The following is a 22,950-nucleotide window of genomic DNA, read 5'->3' as shown; positions in this document are numbered from 1 at the left end:
TGTATTAGAGCCGGTTTCACCAACGTGAGTTAAATTTAACTACGGATTAAAATGTACGAAAACATTGTTGTAACAATGGTAACCGAAGTAACGAAGCATTTTAACCTACAGTTAACTTTATCTAACGTTGGTGAAACCGGCCCTACGACACCAAAATATTAATTTTTATGTACTTTTCTCTGCTGAAAATATTAATTTCGCCAATTCTTTTCTTAGTCACTGTAAACAAAAATTTTATTACAGTAAGCTAGTAACAAGACTAATTATCCCAGTAATGGAAAATCGAAGGGATTAGGGTCTAGCAATTTTATGTTTTGTTTCATCAGAGTCATGAACCATATGTATACCTTGAACTAAACTAATGGCTATAATTTTCCATTTTTTGTCCTTGAGACATTTTGTCAAATCGATCGATGAATTTTCTTCATAAATATATTACATGATAGGAGGAGAAGAAACTTTGTCCATTTATTTGTTTTGATTTTTTTTAATTTTCTATGCTATCCAAACAAGCTCTCTCTTTCCCAAGTCTTATCATTTTTTACTAATAATCGTCGAAAATTACTTCCGCGCTGCGACCACTTTATTAAAATTATCATAAAATTACCGATTACTAAGACATCCCAATTTTAGTCGTCTTTACGTTTTTATGTTCAGTGACCTCGGCAAAATCACGTGAAATACTAGGTGGGCCTCGGGGACCATTTTTTCCGAGATAATAATAATTTGATTGATAGTTAGATAGGCACTTGTATGTAATTTATTAACTTTGACATTAATATTGATACCCTGTAGAAATTCTACTGAATGGACACCTGTCACATAACTCACAGTTTATACTGTCCACTTTTTACCTTCAGCGCACATATCACAATTCCAAATGGATTTCTTGTCGCCCATCTACATGCTTTATTACATTCTTGTTACAAAATGATCGACTCACAAGAAGGATTCATTAAAATCACAGAAAACCCCAGCAACACCGGAACCGAAAATTTCCATTCGGTCCTAATTATCGCTCTTTTAACCGAAAACGCATTATTCAAATGGAGATCGGTCCTCCACTTAACCAAACTTGATGGCTCGGGATGACGGCCGATTAATTTTCCACCCGTCTAACCCGACCGACCACCTGACGACGATTCGAACGTTAAAAGCTTCCTCTTTCTTGCCATTTTTCTAACGATAAGCCTTAATTAAATTCGCATTGGATCTCGACCTGCCCCAAGTGCATTACTAGGCATGCATAAGATATTCATGTAAATGTGGCAAACCGCCTCGCTTTTGATCGCCCCACCGATATACTTCCACTTAATTCGACTCGATTTAAATAATATCTACGGCTGGACGTAGCGCTATTGGGTATTGTCCGTTAAAACTGATAACACTGAACACATGAAGAAGAACCAGAGACTATCAACTGAACAATAAGTGCCCGACGAGACAACTAGATAAAAGAAAAGCGATGTATGGTAATGTTTACGACTTGACCGCGACCGAGATACCTATACACGATGGCCCCATCATTATCAACCGGGGTGAAGAAGACGTTTGTGGGAAACGTTCTTGTACAAAGTGGAAGAGTCGAGGTCTTCTTTCTACACGGTGCTCTCAAAAATCTGATCGCAGTTAATCGAACGTCAGCAAACAGTTTCTCCAGCTTCGAGCGCAGTTCTGTGAGGGGCCGTTTGGGCACATTGTGTTCATAATTGATGCTCAGAGGGGCCGTTAGCCTTTATAATAATCGGTCCCGTAAACGCACACGGCTCTGCGGTTTGGAGTAATATCGATGTTATAAATAATAGTGGGCCTCCGGCTGGCAGAACTCATCACCACTTGGTACCTATTAACGAAAGCCCCAGCGATTTGTCCATATTTGGGTAACTCGTCACTCCAGGTAAATAATTTGGTTTGGTAAACGTTGATGTTGATGGACAGCTTCGTCCAACAGGGCACCTCGTTCGTTAGTCATCGGTCATTAGCAGAACATACAACTTAATTGGGTAAAATGTGACACAATAATACGGCAATTTTCTGCTGTCAGAGAATAATCGAGCCGACGAACACCGATCGTACACTAATTAAGTATCAGATTACCCGGACACGCTCAATTTAATTCTTATTTGGGTTGTTGTTTTTTACAGTGTTTACTTTGCACGTGGTAATCTGCATTCGTTAAAATGTGGATTTTTGGAGCGATAAATCAGCGAGAATTAGAAAGAGTTATGTTGAATGGACGTTTGAGAAAAAACAATGCTCGTTAGCGGCCACTTCCTCCACGTTTTAGTAGAAAAAGCCCGTTAAATAATCCAATTTGACGGTTAGTTGGCACCACGATCAAGTAGCTTGTGTCTATCTGTTCCCATTGTTTTGCCTTGCCAACTGTGATGCATGGCTCACGATCGCCGATTTTCTTAGGGATCACCGGCTAATTAAATATAAGTTATGCCGGACACACTGCATACCTCACATCGTCTTATCAACACACATGTAACGACATTACTTCCACAAATTTCCATCCACGTTTCGACCTTCTCGCTCCGTCACCGACACTCCAACAAAGAAGGAAGAAGTGACGTCGATGTAACCGCACACGTTCGCCGTACTTACAAGAAGCTGTTTAATTGTCATCTCCTGTATTACTTGCTGTGTCTGTGACACTTGAGATAAGTCAATTAGGTGGATGTTAAAAAAACACATCATTGTTTGTGCTCGCCTTTGTACAACCAATTGACTGCCAGTTTAGGTGGCAGCAACTGTTGTCGGTAAAGGGGGTTTTTGTACATTCGATCTTCGTCCAGTTTATCAGGCTCGTTCTTCCGAAAACAATCTCATCTTGCTTCCCGGAACTTCGACTTCCAGTCGTTCCGGAAACTGTGAGATAATTAACTACAATCTTTTTAAGAATGGAAGTAAACGTAATACGTTTATCGCCAAAGCTTTGGATAACAATTTTTTCGGGGCTTGATACTAAAACCTAGACCAAGAAATTGACCGAACAATAATTCAAAACATATCAACTAAAAAGTTGTGTTAAAATTGAAACAATTTAACTCATTCCAAATATTTATTTAATAATAACTAAGTACCATGTACATTAAAAATTTTGGTGTAATCTACTTATGCATGAAATTGACAAATAAAAGTAACAATTACTTTGCTAGCAGTAACTTTTTCACGAATTACATTTGTTGAGAGTTCTCAAGTAGTTTTTCACCAGCAAAAACGCCAAAGCTAGTTCTTCTGTTGGAAATTTGATGGACAAAAAGATGTCCCAGGGGATGAAAATAAACAAAAGAAATCATAATTCAATGAACATTTTACGTAAATATCTTCTAGAACAGAAGTGGTACTGTTATGCAAAATTTCATTTGCGACATATTATGGATAGAATCTGCGACGTAGCCTTCGGCTATCTTTGTAAATTTCCATCCGCCTTAAGTCAAGCCCACAGTCCCATGGGTCCTAAGTAAAAATAAAGAAAAACCATAATTCAATTCAATTATTTTTTTATTTTAAGAGCTGGTAATAGAAAAAATATTCTATGGAGTTCGTAGCGGATTTTTTTTTGGTTTTGCTGGTTTTGTAAATTTTTTGGCATTTTTCAAAATAAGTGCCGTCAAATTGACTGTATTCAAAATTTGTTTTTGTCACCAACAAAAAAGAAACTAACAAAAACAAATGAATTTTGCAGTAGGTAATTCAATACAACAAAAAATCCCTGTTACTCACTTCTCAGTTCACATATCAAAAATCCACCAACACTGGATACACGTGGCAACGTTGTGAATTTTGATTCAAGGCAAAGTCAAAAGCTAGGTTAAATTTTTGAATTCTTCCACACCATATTACACTAATTTTTAATTTTTTGTTAAGCAAATTTCTTTCTTTTCGCAGCATTGTGTTAAGTTTAAATTTTTTTAAAGGACAGTCGTCAGATAAAATAAAGATGCGTTCTCTGTTCTGCCAACTAGTGCCGTTTTCGTTACTGTATAACATTATATAGATATTTCTTGTTTACCCAACATAAGTCAACAAGTGGTGGATCGTTGATACGTCAACAGGCTATATTTTAACATCACTGATTTTGTTTTCAGTAATATGGCAACAAGTCAAAAAACAAAAATCAAAATCACCCACTCTAGCCACTAGGTAGCGTTAAAGTTTATTTGATAAACGATAGCAATTAGCCTAATAGTGGTCATGTGGAATATTTTCGATAAATTTTTAGGTAACTTTGTAATTTTTTTCAAATTGTGAAACAAACTGTGTTGTCTATTTTTTGATATAAATATTGGGATATTAACACCTGGTCGAAGCAAGTAGTTAGTTATTTTTGGTGATCGTTCCTGACGAAGGATATTTTCTTTGAAAAAGGTGCATCACAAAGATGGCATGTTTAATTTCAAAAAATATTCCAATATAAATATTTAAAAGAGTGTCCGCAGATCTGAATGAAAGTGTTTATTTTATTTAAATCGGCATACCAAAATGTTTACCAGCCTTGTTCTAATTTATTTCTTTATAATGTAGGTAGGTAAGTGTTGCAATTAATTCATCTCAGATCCGGCAATGAATGATATTAATAAGATGGAGAGTAAACCGAATATTTGCGAAGTGAGTAATTTAGTAGTTTGTCCGAAAATAGCGTCGAAGGTGGTAAAAATAGTTCGATTTTCCGGTTGTTTGTCGGAAAAGTGTCTAAAAGGAGTGCATGTCGTAAGTAGCAAGTGATGTATGATGTGATGTCGTTTACGTTGTTCGATTAGTGTGTGATTATTTTTAGCGTTTTAGTGTATATGATGAATGTTTGATGGTGGCAAGTCGGCCGCCGCGCCGCTGGCAAAGTTTCTATTATTTTCTAGAGTCGCCGGTAAAAATAGTAGAACGTCTCATGCGGCACGAGTGAACCAACAGTGACATCACTGGGAGCGCGTCGAATTGATACCTTTCGAGGAGGCGCCCGGCCCATCGCCGACATGACGTAGCTGGAGGGACGTGTGCCAAAAAAGCGCGTGGTCGGCGCGTCTCGGAAGACGGAAACGGAGCGCGACTCCCGAGCGGGTTCGAGGCCGGCCAGCCGTGCGATACTGTGACCTGGGGCCCGGGGGACCCACGCACCGGCTGCTCCATGACGACGCGCGTGACGTCACCGGCCCGCAGAGGCGGCCGGTGTTGGCGTTGAGGAGCGCGGAGCACACACATGTCCGGCGACTCCGCCGGCGCTCATTCACGTGTCCGTGGCCGAGCAGTGCGCGAGTGCCGTCGTCGTCGAGGTGGTGCATCAGTGCGGCATGGCAGCGGAGGGCCTCTCCGGTGCCGAGCGCTTCCAAAATGTTAGCTCTGACGATGCGCAGGGAACACGACGAGCCCAGGAGTGACCGGCCTCGCGACGCCGTCCCCGCGGCAACAGGTGGCGACGAATTCGTGGACATCCTGCAAGTGCAACAGCTGCTGCTGGACGGGGGCCGGGGCAGAGAACCGCCCCCGCCTCCTCCGGACGGACGTGCCAGACTGCTGGACGCTTTCGCCGCTCCGGCATACTACTACGGACCGGGATATGGACAGCCGACGTCCAGCGTCGACGACCTCGTCGCGCTCTGGTTCGCCGGCGGCCCTTCAGCCACAGGTCTGTCATTTTACATCTGCTTACGATTCTGTACTTCCCCGTTTCTTCGATTCGCACGCTATCCCTCTCACCGTCTTTCTCTCTCCTTCTCTCCCCCTCTCTCTTTCATTTGTGGATACGTCACGAGAGTCCCTTTATTCAAGAGGTACGCCGAGTCGCAGCATGCGCGAACAAGTGGCGGGAAAAGATATAATATACACTAACGGTATACTCGTATGTACATCATGTTGTGATACTACAACAAGTACATAACATTAAACGATTATTTATTTATTTAAAATATCCACATGCCAATACATGACAACGATTCTATTGTAAAACCTCCCATCTTGTAAACAAAGTTTGGTTGCACACAACCATCCAAAAATCTTTGAAATCTTTGAACATTTATGAAAAATAAATTTGTAAAATAATTTTGTAAACGCACTCATTTGAGAATTTTTTTTTAAAACGACAGTAAACATCTTTTACGCTTTATATACATTTTACACCTTCATTTTAACTTTTCAGAAACTGCCGTATTTAAACATAAACGAATAGATTTGTGTCGTTTTGCGCAGAATCAGATTGTGTACCTACTTTAACCACATTTTAATACAGAACTGCTACTGTAGGACACATTAAGGAATGTTTTATTATCTCTAACCATTTCTAGTGATTTCTCTACAATTAAGAGTAGAATCAAGAGACAAACGTGTTACAAAAATAATTCCAAACAACTTTTTTCAAAGTTCAGCAACTACCTCACAAATGTAGATTATTTTATGTAATAAATACATACTCGTATAACCATTGCATGTCAACGAAATGCTTTGGTTGATCCTTGTTCATTTTTTTATTATTTATTATTTTTGAAAGATTTCCAAATTCCTAATAAACAAATTGTTAAGTTTAAATTTAAAAAACAGTCTTCACTTCGTCAGGTAAAATAAAACTGCGGTTTCAGTTCTGCCAACCGGTGTCGTTTTCAGTTACTATACGACATTATAGGGATGTTTCGTATTTAACCAACATCAGTCAACAAGTACCTAATGGATCCTTGATATTTCTAAATGTAATCTAGGAAAGACCCAAATAAAGAAATTACGTAAAAATGTCTTTCAATTTTAAGTACCACACAGTATTCATTTTTGTTTTAAACGAATCGTTGTCTTTGAACATTTTTAGTCATACATAAAATGCATTCACGTTGTTTTGGCATAATGGGCAGCAATTTTTTCTATTGTAAATCGGAATTAAATATTAAATAACCTGAAAAATCATCTCCTAGGTGATTAGTTGATTACATAAAAAACTACCTATTTTTCAAAATGACATCATGCATCACTGTTATGTTGTGCCACAGGTATCTGGTTACCAGAGAAACTTTCATTTTAAAAGCCTGAATTACCAAAATTATAAAGATGACATAAAATGTCAATTTAGTGGTCGCTTTTATTTGGCCGCAACTGTACCTATTTAATTTGGTAGGTGGTCTGTTGAATTAGGTTATGTTTGTCTAAGTTTGAGGTTATAAATAACGTCAATGTCTAGTGCATTGTTGTCAGTTTTACTAGTTTGCAATAGAAGAATACTCGGACATCGCGTTAAATACACCAACATGTTATGTTCGTTTTGACGGGTTCGCATGTCAAGCATTTTAGTGCCGGAAATCAAACAGTGCGTCCAACGTTAAAAAAATAAATCTTGACTTCCCATTATGCCAAAACAACGTGAACGGTGTTTACTTCGATCTTGTCATACTTAAGACGTAATGCTTGATTATAAAGTAATGAAATTTTCATTTTGTTTTTACTTGTCTTTCATATAAATGTAACCAGTCCAGTGCATACAAATGCATTTTTACCAATCTCTTCAAAATAAAACAATAAAAACAAAATTTCAAATAGTCTTCCTCAATTTTTTTTTGAACTGTAAATCTACCCTTTTGTATTGATTTTCTGATTTAAACAACTGGGTATGGATATTAATTCTAGTTCTTTGTAATTGTTTAAACCAAAAAGAAGATTTGTAATTTAAAAAGACTTTTATCACGGCGTTTGACACGTTCGTGTGAAACTGAAAGATTTTTTCCTGATCACTCGTTTATCACATTTCTTCTAAATTTGAATTGCGCCCAAAGAATTGTCTTAGTGATCTTTCAGTTGAGCAACTTTTTCGCTCTCGCCTTATATAAGTTTAACCTTTGAGCGAGATTAGCCTTTTCCGCAGCTTTTCTCTCGTGTACCTCTGCAATAAACGGACCATACGCACACGTCCGCACGCACCGAGAACCGCTCGTTACGCCAACGCCGACGCAGCTTAATGCATCGTAAAATACACCAGTTTTTTTTTTATAAAATACGCACGCTTCTGTCAAAATCGAATTTTTTCCGACTGATCGAGAGTCTAATTTTATCCAGTTTATTATTTATGCATTACATACTTTACTCGTTGAAACGCGTAGTTACGCTAAAAATATCACTCCTGATATAAAAATAAAATCACACTAAATATTCATAAATTTAAAAATAAACTCATTTCAAAGTTCTCTATCACATATATAAATATACCGAATGCCATCAAATGAATTTACAAAAATAATTTGACTTTATATATCCACGAAAACTAACATTTAGATTAAATAGAGGTACGGGCCATCGTACCGTAATAATAACATATTCACGATGATTAAAAGAAGCGTGCTGATTGGTTGACATTTAAATCAGACATTGGAACTTGTCCGATTTTACATATAGAATGTCAAACGTTTGCTTCTAATTCGTGGATCGTTATCACTTTTCAATAAAAACTATAACCATACAATTTCAATTTATAAATGGCGGCTTACAAATAAATTGTTGAATGTGATAGGAGTCGTAGGCGAGCCAATAAAAATAAAAATCAAAATTATTATTATATTAGCCATAAAATTATAATCAAACACGATGAAAAATATATAGAAACCCAATTGCGATAAGCTTTTATGTGGTGAATTGATGAAAGCTGATACATCGTGTTTTATCATTAATGTTCGGCTTTTTCACTTGTGCTTGAATCCTTTCGTACTTGTACTTTTCTAATTGTGAAATTAGATATCTTCGTTACTTTGTTTTTTATATTTCCCTCACAATTCGATACCTGCAAAAATTAAACAAAATGGCGTTCGACGCCAAACCGTTTTTCTGCTCCAACATCCTATGTAACTAACTTGTGTTTTTTCTTTATAACGATTACATTTTTGTGTTTTATTGGTATTTAACTTAACAGTTATTTCTTCTCGATTACGACATTTATTCCCATAATTCTGTCATGTGAAGCGAGCGATGAATGAACAAATTTCAGTAAACATAAACAGCTATAAAATATTAACACCTATTAATTTAAGTTATTATCATGTACCATAAAACGCGAATAAAACCGCATAAAAATAACATTTGTTGGTTTTCAATTTTATGTAATTATCATTGTTTTGTTGCTAATTTGTCAAATTTAGTTGCACTTAGATTATCGACATGCATTAACGTAGAAAGTCCACGTTTGTTGTACACGATAATTTCAGTTATTAATGCATTCCGTTCAATTACACAACTTTGATTTATTGGTATAGGAACTGAAAATGTATACCGTGACACGCGATTAGTCCAGAGACAAGCTCCAAGAATAAATTAATAAGTTATCGATTTAGTCCCGGAACCGGCCAACAACAACCACATCATCGGACAATACCAATAATTTTAGATTTTCTAGCGCAATTTATCCATCTAAATGGTAACAGGATTCATTAAGGTTCTCGAATTAATCATAACCTATGCATATACATTTCCACCGACACCTACGTTATTGCCATAATTATTGGTTATTTGAATATCCCCTTTTTTGGCATTACTTACATAATAACATTGTGTTATATAGGTATACATATTCAGTTTTACACCATAACTACTTAAAACCCACTCGATATTCACCGTGTATATATCTAAACGCCAACGCTCTTTTCGACGTCACGTCAAAATTTCACCGTCGGTTCTATTGGCGATCCTCGCCTATTCATGATTTGGTCAGCCTTGCAAGGCTCTTCACGATGATCTTCCGTTCTTTAATGACGGTTCTTCGCATTGCCAACAGCAAAATCCATCAACCTTCTTTTCGTGGCGCCATAAATACAGCTGTTATCAAAATGTCTTACAATCACAGGAGGGAAGCGAAGAATTTGACAATTAATTTTCGTAATACGCTCAATACCTTGCAAGATTCTTTCAAAACTGTTCCTAGCCCAGATTTGGAGGAAACACGAAGACAATTTGGTTTATTGAAATTTTACGCAACACTTACCTGCTTCAAACAGAAGAAAAATCAATAATTAAGTTTCTCTACTAAAATCAGAAACGTTGACTTGCTCGGTGAAAACTTCATTCAGAACATGACAAACTGAAGGAAAACTTAATTTCAAAATACGATTTTGCGTGATGAATAAAAGCTTGAGGTAGCAGTGCGCTTTATGTAATGGATGAAAAGTTCGACGGCGAAATAAAAAAAGTTGCCCATGAAAAATGTAAAAGAGGCAATGACTTTGTCAGAGTGCTAAATTATTGTCCCGTAAAACTTCAGAACACGTGTAGCGTTCCTGGTAAAGGAGTTAGATTTTGTGGCGCTCGAACGTCGGTCAAGATCTTGTGTTAAAAGGGGATCGCGCAAGGGATTAAAAGTCTTCATCGATCCTGTGCGGTGGTGTAAAGAGGAGACGAGCGCGTCCATTTTGGTTTTATTGATTTTTTGTTGGAAATTTGTTTGATGTATCACTTTCATTGATGGCAGGAAGGAAGGGACGTATTTATGAATAAATTGCGGGGAGATGCTCGCATTATTCAATGAATTTTCAGGTAGGGATGACAGGGGTAACAATAGTGGGGATTGTTACAGGGAGCGTCGCCATGCTGCCCGGAGGGGAGCAGATTCATGAATGAACTGACGTCACGGAGGAGAGTGAGCCCTTAACCCTTGTGCGAATTTTTGCCATGTTGTTTTCGGTTCTGGTCGTTTGAATTATGTAATTTAAACGTCACGATGCCTTAGTCAGCCCCCGTCTTTTGCCAGCTGATTTTATTTTGGTTCGTGATTCGTATGAGCCGTTGTTATTTTTAAATAGTGGCAACAGATGTTTTTCAAAAATAGTAACATGTTATTATTTTGCTGGATGATGCGCGCACGGCTCTAAATTTAGCCCGTCATTATTCCGGGTTGATTTGTACATTTTCGGGTTGAAGGGTCTGATTGATCGGCCAGAGAGAGGGTTTCGGTATTGTGTAAAGGTGTAATGTAAGTCCAATGGTAAGCGCCGTGTTACGTCACCGCTACGTGACGTTACGCTCGCCGGCGGTGGGGACTGGATGGAGGGGCCGCGCTCTCCGATTGGCTCGCCCCTTGTTTGCGACTTCCAAATATGGAACAGATACTCCATTCATAAAAGTAAAGTAGCGCTCGCGCCGCGACCAGTTTCTGAGAAGCTCTCGTGCGAGGAGGTTGTTCGTTAACCGTCGAGTATCCTTGACCGAAAACGACCCCGTCGGGTGTCTTGTCACCGGCTCACCCTCGACACGAGTGGTGACGAGGACGCCAGTGTAGTGCGTGCCGGCGCTACAAGCCCTTGTTCTGTGGTAGGCGGGCCCCCGGCGAGTCTTCCCAACCCGTCGGCCACCATGATCATGGACGGCCTGGACACGCTGCCCGCACAGCACCATCACCATCACCATCACCACTCCGCCTTCCTGCTCACCGAGTCGGCGGCCGCGGCCGCGGCGCACCACTTCAACGTGCTCAGCTTCGACACGTGCCTCTACAAGAGCGTCGCCACCTCCGTCGACTCCGGCGGCAGCCCCGTCCCAGCGGCCGCCTGCACGGCCGCCGACGAGCCGGCTGTCTCCGAAGCCCAGCCCGGCGACCTCAACACCCCCGTCACCACCTCCGGCGACATACCCTCCTTCTTCGGGCCCTCCACCGTCGTCGAACCGCCGCCCATCACAGGTGAGTCGCCGCCACAGGTGCACCATGCACGGGCTATATTTACATGCGTGGCGGGACCTGGTGCTTTTAGCTGCTCGGGTGCACACACACATACTTCTCTCCCATGTTAATAATAGCCGTTGCGTCACCATGTTATGTCTATATCGAATCGATCCAGCACAAGACTTTGACATATTATGTTACCACCGCACTATATCGAACCCCACATTCGAAACAATACACGGTTCTTACTTACACCACCACCTCTCGATATTATTCGTGACGTTCGCAAAGGCAACAAGTGCCGCCGATGCTTTTTGGACTCGCCCGACCTCGCCGAAGCGCCGCGATACCACCCTCGCCCTCGATCAATATCGCAGACCATTCAAACATATCTTCCATTCATCTCGTTTTACTACACCTTATTGATCGACACATACAGAACCCCACGTTATCTTATCACACCGACACCTATCAACAACACAACCACTCTCGGCGGAACGACCACGCCGAACCCGACGCCCAAACCACCGAAACAGTTTAACCACAACACTTCTCGCATTCATCAAATCTATCACTTGATGATTTTATGATGTTATTATTACACAGAACCGTGAAAACCCACAACTACCCATGCGCTCCCGCTACTCCACAGGACAGATACTCACACAAACGAATAAACGCAGGAACCCATTTTCCTGCAAACTTACTGCAATGTTTAATAAATTTAATCGAATTTAAATGCAAAATCAATTACTATCGATTATCATTAAAATGAATAGAAAAATCCCCATCAATATTCAAATGAACCTGCCACACTGGACTTTTAGAAAAAAGATAACCGGAGTGATATTTGACCAATTACTTTGGAAATTGCATTTGCAACCACTTACGTAATAGTAGTAGGTAATACAGTTCAAAACGAAGCTAAAAAATACAATTCGTATTGTTCGCATTCAGACCGAACTATTTCAATTTTTTTTATTTGATCACCGTGTATAATAGAATGGAAAAAATTCGAAAAAAAATGGCATGCCTGGTTCGCGTTGATATAACATACACGGAATCGAATTTTCAGTCGAGCACGTCTCCATAAGCTTGAATGAAATGCGTCGACGTCGGCACGTTCTCAGCTGCGGCAAACTTGCAACCTTGCGTTTATTCCTGATAGACTACCGCTGAACGCTGTAAATGATATTCGTCTGAAATTTCCAGGCTCTCTAGATCCGGAGGAGCTCTCGTTGGACCAGCAGCAGCAGCAGCAGCAGCAACAACAACAGCAGCAACAATCGCAACAACACTCCATCAGTCCTCACCAATCACCTTCGAGCAGCCATATCGGGGAACGTGCAACCCCCCAAGACAGTGCACTGAGTCCCAGTCTCCGCGAGGAAGAAAATACAAATCACAGTACCCTTAGCATGTATCCTGCGACAGGTGCATCGCATTCGAACAACATGGGTAAAATGCATCATCGAACCGTTTACACATCAGCGTCGAGTCCAAGCATGTCGAGCAACATTCAGATGCAATCTGGCAGCAGTCCTCTGGGGATGGGTTCGCAGAGCATGGCTCATTCACCTTCGGCCGTCAATCCGTGGTTGTTATCGAGCGGCGACAAGCCGATTTATCCGGCCATGTTCGGACTGTTGGGACAAGGAAGCTCGCAGTCGCCCCAGCAACAATATCCGTCGGCGACTCCGAGTCCCGCGGGAACCCAATACGACGACCGATCCCAAGCCGAGCAGCTGATGCTGAGCATGGACTGCGGGAGCAACCTTGCCCTGAAGCAGCCCCCATCATATCCCAGCTGTTCGGCGACCTCGACGAGTCTCCAGTTGGAATTGCAGCAGCAGGACTTGGTGTACTCGCGCGTCGGCCAGCCGCTCGTAGCCAGCACGGCGAAATATCAATGGGACTCGCAGGACTACGGTAGTCCGCAAAGCTCTAGTGCGTTAGTGGTGCCGGGCACTTCGAATCTGGTGCCGAAACAAGAACCTTTCAGTGCGGGGTGTTCGAGTGAAATCGGACAGCAGTCGTCGAACTCCTCATACGGTGTGCAGCTAGCCGAATACAACCCTTCGACGAGCAAAGGACACGAGATCCTTTCTCAAGTGTACCAACAGTCGCCCATCCCCCTAAAATTAGTTCCGGTGAAACCCCGCAAGTACCCGAACAGGCCGAGCAAGACGCCGGTGCACGAGCGGCCTTACGCGTGCCCAGTAGAGAACTGTGACAGGCGTTTCTCGCGTTCGGACGAACTCACCCGCCACATCCGCATCCACACGGGCCAAAAGCCGTTCCAGTGCAGGATCTGCATGAGGTCCTTCTCGAGGTCGGACCACCTGACGACGCACATTCGAACCCACACCGGCGAAAAACCGTTCTCGTGCGACGTGTGCGGACGCAAATTCGCGCGCAGCGACGAGAAGAAGCGCCACGCCAAAGTGCACCTCAAACAGAGGATGAAGAAGGAGAGCAAGATGGGCCAGCAGCAGCAGCAACAACAACAGCAGCAGCAGACAAGTCAGCAGCAACAACAGCAGCAGCACCACCACCTCCATCCTCACCAGCAGCACCACATGCACGCCAGCCACACGGTGACAAGCGAGGATGGGTTGACTTTACCCGTGGTGACTACGACCCTGTGAGAATTACCCACCGCCGAGCTGGCACCCGGCGAATGTGTTCTCTTCATACGCGACGACTGTGATCTCGGCACCGACTCCGCTCGGCTCATCTACGTGCGAATTGAATGAAAGAAAACGCACTACGCGCGACCTGAACCCATGATCTCCGTTGGCCCTGCGCCCGTCTCAGTGGCGTAACTAGAGGCCAACTTTGCAAGGGGCCCGGCACATGGTAACTTGTCGCTCATATTTTTGCCGATTGTATTGCGCAACCCCCGAATGCGAAAGCCCAGGATTGATTAGCTACGTTGGGCCTCGAAGCTGGCCCGGTTTTTCCATCGATTTTCCCCGTCTCGCGCAGGCAAAACCTATGCAAAAGCAAATTAGCTTGCTGGGCCCCTCCCTGGTTACGCCACTGGCCCGTTTACGTGTGTGCCATTTGTGTCGATTTATATTTATTCTCGTGGACCTCAAGGAACAAAGTGTCAGTGTATGTATGTATGTTTTTTTAATACATGCTAAACCGGCAACTCGAGCCAGTTCTATATACGCTGCCAGACTGATTTTTGCACTGGTTGTTTGATATCAAATCCTATTTTTGTAAATGTTTCGATTTGTTGATGTATCTATATTTTATCGTGTCCAAGACACCTGATTTAAATAGTTTTTAACATTAGAGACAAGTTAACAAAAAATGGCTTTAATTAATAATTAATAGGTATTATTATAACTGTTTTAAACTTGTTGCCAAATAACACATTTTAAAACTTTTTTATACATTCCGTACTAGTGTTTTTTTTTTCTTTTTATATTATTATAAATGATATATGTGAAGAAACAAAATTGTTGATTGCTTTAAGTTATACCTAATTATTTTTTTTGTTGATGCAACAAAAGTTGTCAATAGTCCAATTCGAAGTCAATACAAGTCTCCAAACGCACATTCTGAAAAAAAAAACAGGACCGATTGGCGAACTTTTCTTGTAATCGTGTTTATAAAGAGAGAAGCTGTTTTATCGAGAATGCCTTAACGAAGTGTCTTGAGCAACTAACATGTAAGATTAGAAAAAAAACAAAATCCAGTCGATTATGCGAGGCCATACGTTGTTCAACAAAACCCATAGTTACCAGCAGTGTTGGGACAGTCTGAAATTTTTATCCAGACACGAATACAAAAATACGTATGTTGTTGGTTCGTTTATTGCAGAGTTGCTCCTCTTTCTAGTTACACTTCGTTTCGTGATATTTATTTTTTTGTAGAAATTCGTTATTGCCAAAATAAATAACCGTCAGTCGAAAATAAATTCTCTGGCTGTTGCCAGCATTTTAGCGTATCGATCCAAAAATTTTCGCACTTTGACCCTGAGAGGGGCAGCTTCTATCATTCCCATTTCGTTTCGAATCTGAAATTGATCGTCGAAGGCATTTATTTATCTGTTCCCAACACTGGTTACCATAGGCGGGAGTGTTGCGGCGGACGCTCGCCGTCCGCCGTGACGCTTTCTCTTGAGCACACCTGAAGTGCACTCTTGTAGATGCCATGAGAGGTTACGACTGTTCTTCTACCCTTAGAATCATACCCCCGCATCAAGAATATCTATGTTAGTTGGTGGTGCTGTCCACTCTAAAAACAAGCGTACAAATACCATAGGCCTAATTTCATTCAACTATTATACTATTATATACCATGCGGATGTATATATAAAATTTGTAAATAGCGACTATCAGATTAACGTTAACTCTTTGTACATACTATTGAAACATTTGATTGATCTTTAAAAGAAAAATTGTTGATCCCGGCTGTTGTCATAATTGTTGTTGCATGTGCCCGCGGGCGCGATTTTGATTACTCCCTTCCATTGCACTTTGATGACTATATCTATTTTTATATCCCGAATATTAGATGTTACCTTTATCAAAAAAAATCTGTTTAAAAATTCTTATTCGACTCATGAGGCTGTTGTATTGTGAATGTGATATTTGAATACATGGATATTGTAAATTATTATCACACAGACATCCCCTATTTATTTGTACATGTTGTCAAAAAAGAACTTCGGTTGTTATACGCATTATAAGAAAAAAAAAACTGTTCAAGTCGATGTATTATATTCATAAGTGGTTGTGCTCAGCTCTATGAAATCTCACTTGATCAGACAAATATAAACTGCTGATTAAATTAAACGACGTGTTTCAATTCACCTTTTGCTCATCTCATCCCAAAAAGTCAACGAACGCTCCGTCCAGATCGAGGCTTATTAGGAGGGCATCTTCTGCGCCACGCGAGTGACGTCACGATATACCGAACGCGTGCCCCACCTTGGCCAAGCCTTTATCTCATTGCATTAAGGCAAGTTTCCTAAACAGTCTCTTTTATGTTCCAGTCATTTGGGCTTTAAGCTGTGTGGGAAGCTCGCCTTTGTCAATGGTGGCTTGCTCTTGATTTACTTTCTTATTTATTCCTGCTGTCAACCTTTAGCAGAAACGCGCTAGTACCTCATCACCGACAGCAATTTATAGCACGTACCTGATTACATTCTTTTTTCCGATCTGCACCCGAACGTCCAGGTACATAAGTGAAAACGTACTGCACTGGATACCATTTTTCACTTCCAATTCAACTTTCTCCGAAATATATATCTATACCTACATTTTTTTAATTGCGTAATCTCGTGTTGCTAACTTTAAACAAATAATTCTAAATTAGACAGAAATGTCATTTATAATGAACTTTTACGAATGGTACAAATTTCTTCACTTTAGGCTATCAACGGCGAAGAAACGGAACTAGAATCGACTCTGATTTATACAGAATGAGCTTAAGGATGATTTATTGCGAGAAAAAAAAACAAACAATTCCTTTAATTTGAAATGACATGACCTATAACGTTGCTATTCATAATGTTGGAAGTGTAAAATCTTAAAAATGAACCGTTAGAAATAGGTGTGGAATAATGTGTAATATTTTTAAGAAATACCTAACGTTCTGAATATTTCATGAAATTATTGAAAGGAGAAACTAGATGTGTGGTGACATTTTTTTCATCTTTCAGCAGTCACAACCTTGTAAGTGATTAATCATTTGAAACGAAAAACGAAATTTTTCACCGGCGAACTTGATATATCACAAATCAGAGACATTTTTAGAACAACTACCACCAACTTTCTATTTTCACAATCCTATAATGTTTGATCTAATTAAATTATTTCAGTCCATTTGTCTCCGACAGATCTCTGGTGACAAAATTAAAATTAATCGACACGATACGATTGAAATTACAGGATGATCGATTCAAATAAAATAAAATTAATTGAATCGCACACCTTATCATCCCCGACACCTAAAACTTTTTCCGTCACGATTGTCACTGGAAGACAAAAATATTGCAGCGTAATTTGGCGTTGTCCGGTGAGGTTTAATTAATTGCAAACTATTCCTATTTATTGTAGTCAGATTAATTCAATTTAAATGAATTTAACACGTTTGCATAAATCGAATGCAAGTGTAATAAATGACAAATAATAATTAGTTAATGGGTCGGTATTAATTAAGTTTATTCGGCTCGTGCCTCGATACAGTTCCGGCAAATCACCTGCTTTGCAGTGAGTTACCGTTCTTTACAAGACCAATTAAAATATTTTCGGTCCTGCCCTGAAAGCAATCGAGCTGGAATTAGTCACAATTACGTTATCAAGTTGATTGACAATAAACTAGGAGGACGATTGTTCCGGATATTTATTTTCTCCAGTGTAAACAGGTCCTCTCCGTTTAACAATTTGCCGGATCATTTCGTCCGATGACATAAAAACGAAAAATGATTGTTTAGTTTAATTAAAAGAGCAGTCTCGACATACATAATTCTCAATTCGCCTGAAAAATGCCTATTCAAGCGGTTGATCAAGAACTTCACGTTAGATAGTAATAAAATCGGATGGGATCCTACTCTTTTAATTAAAATCTTTGGAAAAAATGGAATATGTCGGATGGATGGTTGTTTCGATAATAAAACGGCCCACGGTGTATGGTTGCAAAGCAACGACAACAATACGTAATTGTTCGCTTCATTTGCTTTGCCTGTAAGAAGAGATAGATTTTTATTGCTTTTCTGATTTGGTAAACAGTTCGATAAAAATCAACCGTTGTCATCGCGTCTCAATTCTGGAATCGAATGTGATGCACCGTTCCAGACGATTCGAGACCGATGGGATCCAATCCCGTGCGCAATTTACGCATTTGCGTTTATCTAAGTTTAGAATCTAAATAATCTAGCCGTTGATTTTTTTACGTTGTTGCAATGAAAGCAAACGCTGTCTTGCATGGTTGGATATGTGGATTGTAATAAGCGGGTATAAATAATGTCCCAGGCTCTTGGACATTCTACAATTTACACCGTTCCCGGCTCGAGCTGGAAAAGAGAAGAGAGGTGCAACTTCTTTCGCGCGCTCTCCTTATTTGTTTGGAGGTAGGTAGGCGATGTGTCTTTCGATATTAGCATATCGTTCGATAAACATGTTGGGATTCTTGATGTGGAGCAGTTAGTTTTATAACGCTGCCGGATTGTAATTTTGAAGGATAAAACCAGAGATTTAGCCAATAACAACTGTCGATTCGCTTTATCGCCCCGTCTTATGGTTAAACATTTTTATTTGACTTTTTCAAATGACGCGGACGAGTCACCTTCAGACGTAACACTACGCCATGGAAACCGCATTCGAAATACGTTTCACATATTTTCCAAAAAGAAACCACTCTATAAATAACGCACACCTGATGACGATTCAAAGGGAAACAAACACCGAGCCGTGAGGGAAATTTTCTACCGACTCAACACCCAGCGGGTGTTCTTTCTCAAGTGACGATTTCAATTTCATCTACTAACGAGAAAAAGCGAAATCAGGGCCCAATCACTAATTCGCCTTTTCCGAATTCGATTATTTGTATTGACAAAATGCTTAAATTTAGCTGGCTTTCAGTATTCACTGCTTCTTAAATACTCGCCAGACCCCTTCTTGCAATTACAAGCCCAATGAGTATCTTGCAGACTCATCTTTCAGCTACCAATAGTACCAATAGACGCTATAGCGACGTTTTCCTAAGAAACATTTTAAAGATCGTTCTACGAAACATAAAAATATTAGAAATTAAATACATAGTAGATTATATCATTAAGAGCAGAAGTGAGTATTTTTGTACTAAGTTTGAGACCGAGACGAAGGCGAGTAGCTGATACTCTACAAGAATTCCCCATCTTCTTAAACCATTCTATAGGAAGCATCACAACTTTTGCTTAAAATCTGGAATAACTGGAATCACGTTTATATCAAATTGTTGTTCACAACAGCACAAAGTTCTTTCTCTGGATTCTTAAGTCAAAAGCTTTTGAAAATTGAAACTTCAAATCCCGCCCATATTCGAAAATGCTGTTTCATAAAGACAAAATTTTTATTGGAGTTTTGTAAGTGAGAAAATATATTTTTTAATGTCTGAGTGATGTCAGACTTCTAATAAACTGTAAGTTTAACAGGAAACAACACGAAAATATCCATAACATAATTTTTGTTAAAAGTGTTGTAAAATAACCAATAAAACGTTCGTAAAAACAATCGAATAAACCATTTGTAACATTCTTGATCCTAAATTTAAATGTTGAACAAGCTTTCAGGAACCATTCGAGTAAATTTGAGGAAAAGCGTGCGTCTGTTCGGCATTGCTCTAAATTTTGCACAAAATCCGTTACACACAAGCACATTTTAAAACACCAAATAAAAATGGTTACAACGAATAATAAAGTGCACATAATACGCTCGCCTAATAGGAACAACTGTGTAGAGCTGTGCACGGTTCAGGTTCACGGACCATGACTGTTTTATGTTCTACTGCTCATTGAGATGGGTCCAGAGATATACGCTAAGATAAACATACAATTCTGTATTTGTTACGACTTGACAGTCACATTTTATAATAACATTATATAGTATTTATGTTGGTGTGACGTTTCGGTGACGTAGTTATGCGTGGATGGTACAGGCGCCAACTCAATGTACCTATATGGAGTGTCCTAGCACCTGTTGGCCGAAGACTTGTTTTTGTAAATTAACACATTTATTAAACAAGCGTCCTGGATTTGATACACGGCGTGGGCGCCATATATCTTCGTATTATTGCGGAAATCGCATGAAACGGCTCATCATGCCAAATTTTATGCACATTTGAAAAGGTCAAATTAAATCATCTACAATGTTTCGAGTAATTAAACTGAACAGGACAAACATGTAGAAACCTGCATTTTTCTCTGGATGATTTTCAAAAAACCATCCAAGGTCAGCTCTGTAAGTCACAGCTCTGATTTCCAACAAAAATTGCCTTTTCCATTCATTTCATTTAATATCTACTAAAATCGTCTAGATGTAAACTTAGCTGTTTTATTTCTAGGTTTATCTTGCAACATATTATTAAGTACAATTAATTAATTGTATTAATAATTTTAAATTATATTAAGCAATTCGGCAAGTATAATTTTCGCCTGTTTATTTTATTACTTTAAAAACATAAAATGCCTTTGCACTGCATTCATTAAACTAATTAAATTAATTGTCCGTTATTGGAAGTAATATTTGATTTCATATTTTAATTAAAGCAACCATTTACTGCCAATATTTGTTGAGCACATTTAAAATTGCACCAAAGGGAGCTAGAAATATGTAATTATCATTTTAGGAAGACATAGTTTAAATAGCTATTAATTTATGTATCACCATAAATATTTGTTGAATTTCAAAATTCTTGTGAACATTCTTTGGCAGATAAATACATGTCTACAAAAAAACGTGTTTTTTTTTGGTAAAAGTTATCAGTTCAACTGTAGCAAAAGTCTTCATTATAAGTGAAACCTTTTTATTTGCCAAAATATAAACAATTTAAACTGCTAGTGTTCTGGGAACTGTGGCCAAAACCTCAGGACTTGAAGAAGTTTTTTATTTGTTTAAAATTTAGTTTACATATCATATCAGTAACAGCAGAATGTTTACATTTGTTTTGTATTCGTAGTGAATTATTAAAGCATTTAAACTTTAAATGATCATTCCAATATTCCACATTTTTCATCATCAATCATTCTAAAGGCACCATAGCAAAGCATATCTACAAAAAGAGTCAAAAATGTAGTTTTATAAAGATTTGGTTCGTGACCTTTTCATAACGGCGTCAATTTTTTTTAAAGCGGACCCTGAGGTTAAACATCAGTGAAGCTTGAATTTTTATCAGTTAGAAAAAAAAATCTGCAACCATCAAAGCTTCAGTCTTCAATTAGGATGTATAAGAATATTAGTTAAATACTTTTAATTCTTTATTTAGAGTAATTGTGTAATTCATTAAGTTGTGTCAATTTTTCCATCAATTTGATTTATATTTGATGTATTTTTAACTTAGGTTGCTAGTTCTTTTTCTTATTTTTAACCTTCTGTTTTCGAATTATTGAAAACCCGTAGACTCCCATTATTGAAACCTTCATTTATTAGAGATCTATAAGAATTAGGAACTTGCGTCAGATGTCATTTTAAAAATTTGTAGATTTCTTATGATTTGATCCATTTGATCCAATTTTTACAACAAAAACTCTGCGAAGAGACAAATATTTCCTATTATCCTGCTCAATTTTATTTTATACAAAGTGTCTAAAAAAGAACGTAAGTATATCAAGACTCCTGTGGAATTGTGCAAGTCTACAACTTTATTGTGTCGAACTATGTCGAGCCGTTGAAGCCGTCAAATCAGATGCCAACGGTCAAATGTCAAATTATTAAATCTTAGCGGCAATTGTGAGTTCGACGTCTTGGTTGTTTTGCTTGTGGTTTTCATCAGTTTTTCTATATTCTAATTACATACTTTGCATCTTACAACAGTCTTTATTAAGAACCTATCGCGCGTTCAAATGAAATCCTGGGCTGAGTAGGCGTTGGGAAAATTAAACCGTTCAGAACAGTATAAAGTTTGAATTTCCCGCCGTTTGATCGCAACATAATTGAACATGTTTGCTTTCAGCAAAGAGTGACCTTCGATATTTGCTTCGAGAATAGGAATCCTTAAGTTATTCTATTTTTAATGTAAAACATTGCGAAGAGAGAAAAAAAGAATGATTTTTTTGGCTTTAAATTTTAGGTTAGCTGTCAACATACTCCAATTAATCTACGCTTTAAAAAACCACAACAATTGACGGTTTCCAACGCCTTCCCAGCCCAGGATTTCATTTGAACGCGCGACATCATTACCGGACTTACATAACCTCTGTTTTTTTATTTGGTACCACAATATGCTACACAGCGGCAAAAATCATATAGATTCGAATTGCACACGACTCTTTTATAGACACTTTTTACTTTTTACAATCGGTGCTACTTCAAAAAGAGCATCAGTCTACTTTACATGGTGAACTATTATACAACCACGTGTGTAGATTCTCCTTCTTTCAGTTAGTACAAGTTTTTTTTTAATCAATTTTAGTCGTGGATTCTCCTCATCAACAAACAACAAAAAATATAACAAATGGAAAAAAGTTGTACATACATATGTACTTAAAAATATTATATTAAAATGCACGTTCGTCTTTTAGTGGTGTTAATTTAAATCTGTTAATGCCGTATGTACATATGTTTCCTCTTAACAAGGCAATGGTAAAACGTTGCAATTATTTTTGCCAAATCTATTTCAAC

The 22,950-nt window shown here is 39.0% G+C and overlaps 1 protein-coding gene across 2 annotated transcripts; it reads left to right on the top strand.

Annotated features, from left to right (window-relative positions):
• Positions 1 to 4,054: 4,054 nt before the first annotated feature.
• On the top strand, positions 4,055 to 16,425 carry sr (stripe). 2 transcript variants are annotated; one of them, XM_069053101.1, is made up of 3 exons: positions 4,062 to 5,629; positions 11,270 to 11,632; positions 12,827 to 16,425. In XM_069053101.1, exons 1-3 carry the CDS (start codon positions 5,335 to 5,337, stop codon positions 14,260 to 14,262), a joined length of 2,094 nt encoding a protein of 697 aa, XP_068909202.1. In that variant the 5' UTR covers positions 4,062 to 5,334; the 3' UTR covers positions 14,263 to 16,425. The 2 variants fall into 2 exon arrangements, with proteins under 2 accessions (XP_068909203.1, XP_068909202.1); XM_069053102.1 differs by lacking the exon at positions 11,270 to 11,632 and having other exon boundaries at positions 4,055 to 5,629.
• Positions 16,426 to 22,950: the final 6,525 nt, after the last annotated feature.

The sequence above is a fragment of the Tenebrio molitor genome, chromosome 7, assembly GCF_963966145.1.
Source record: "Tenebrio molitor chromosome 7, icTenMoli1.1, whole genome shotgun sequence".
Lineage (NCBI taxonomy): Eukaryota > Metazoa > Arthropoda > Insecta > Coleoptera > Tenebrionidae > Tenebrio > Tenebrio molitor.
This window is presented reverse-complemented; position numbering and strand designations above follow the sequence as displayed.

Bases quoted from the DNA above. Each gene is read 5' to 3' on its own strand.
- sr (XM_069053101.1), top strand. From the start codon at position 5,335: ATGTTAGCTCTGACGATGCGCAGGGAACACGACGAGCCCAGGAGTGAC. The intron at 5,630-11,269 runs GTCTGTCATTTT...GTTCTGTGGTAG, and splicing joins CGGCGGCCCTTCAGCCACAG to GCGGGCCCCCGGCGAGTCTT. The intron at 11,633-12,826 runs GTGAGTCGCCGC...TGAAATTTCCAG, and splicing joins CGAACCGCCGCCCATCACAG to GCTCTCTAGATCCGGAGGAG.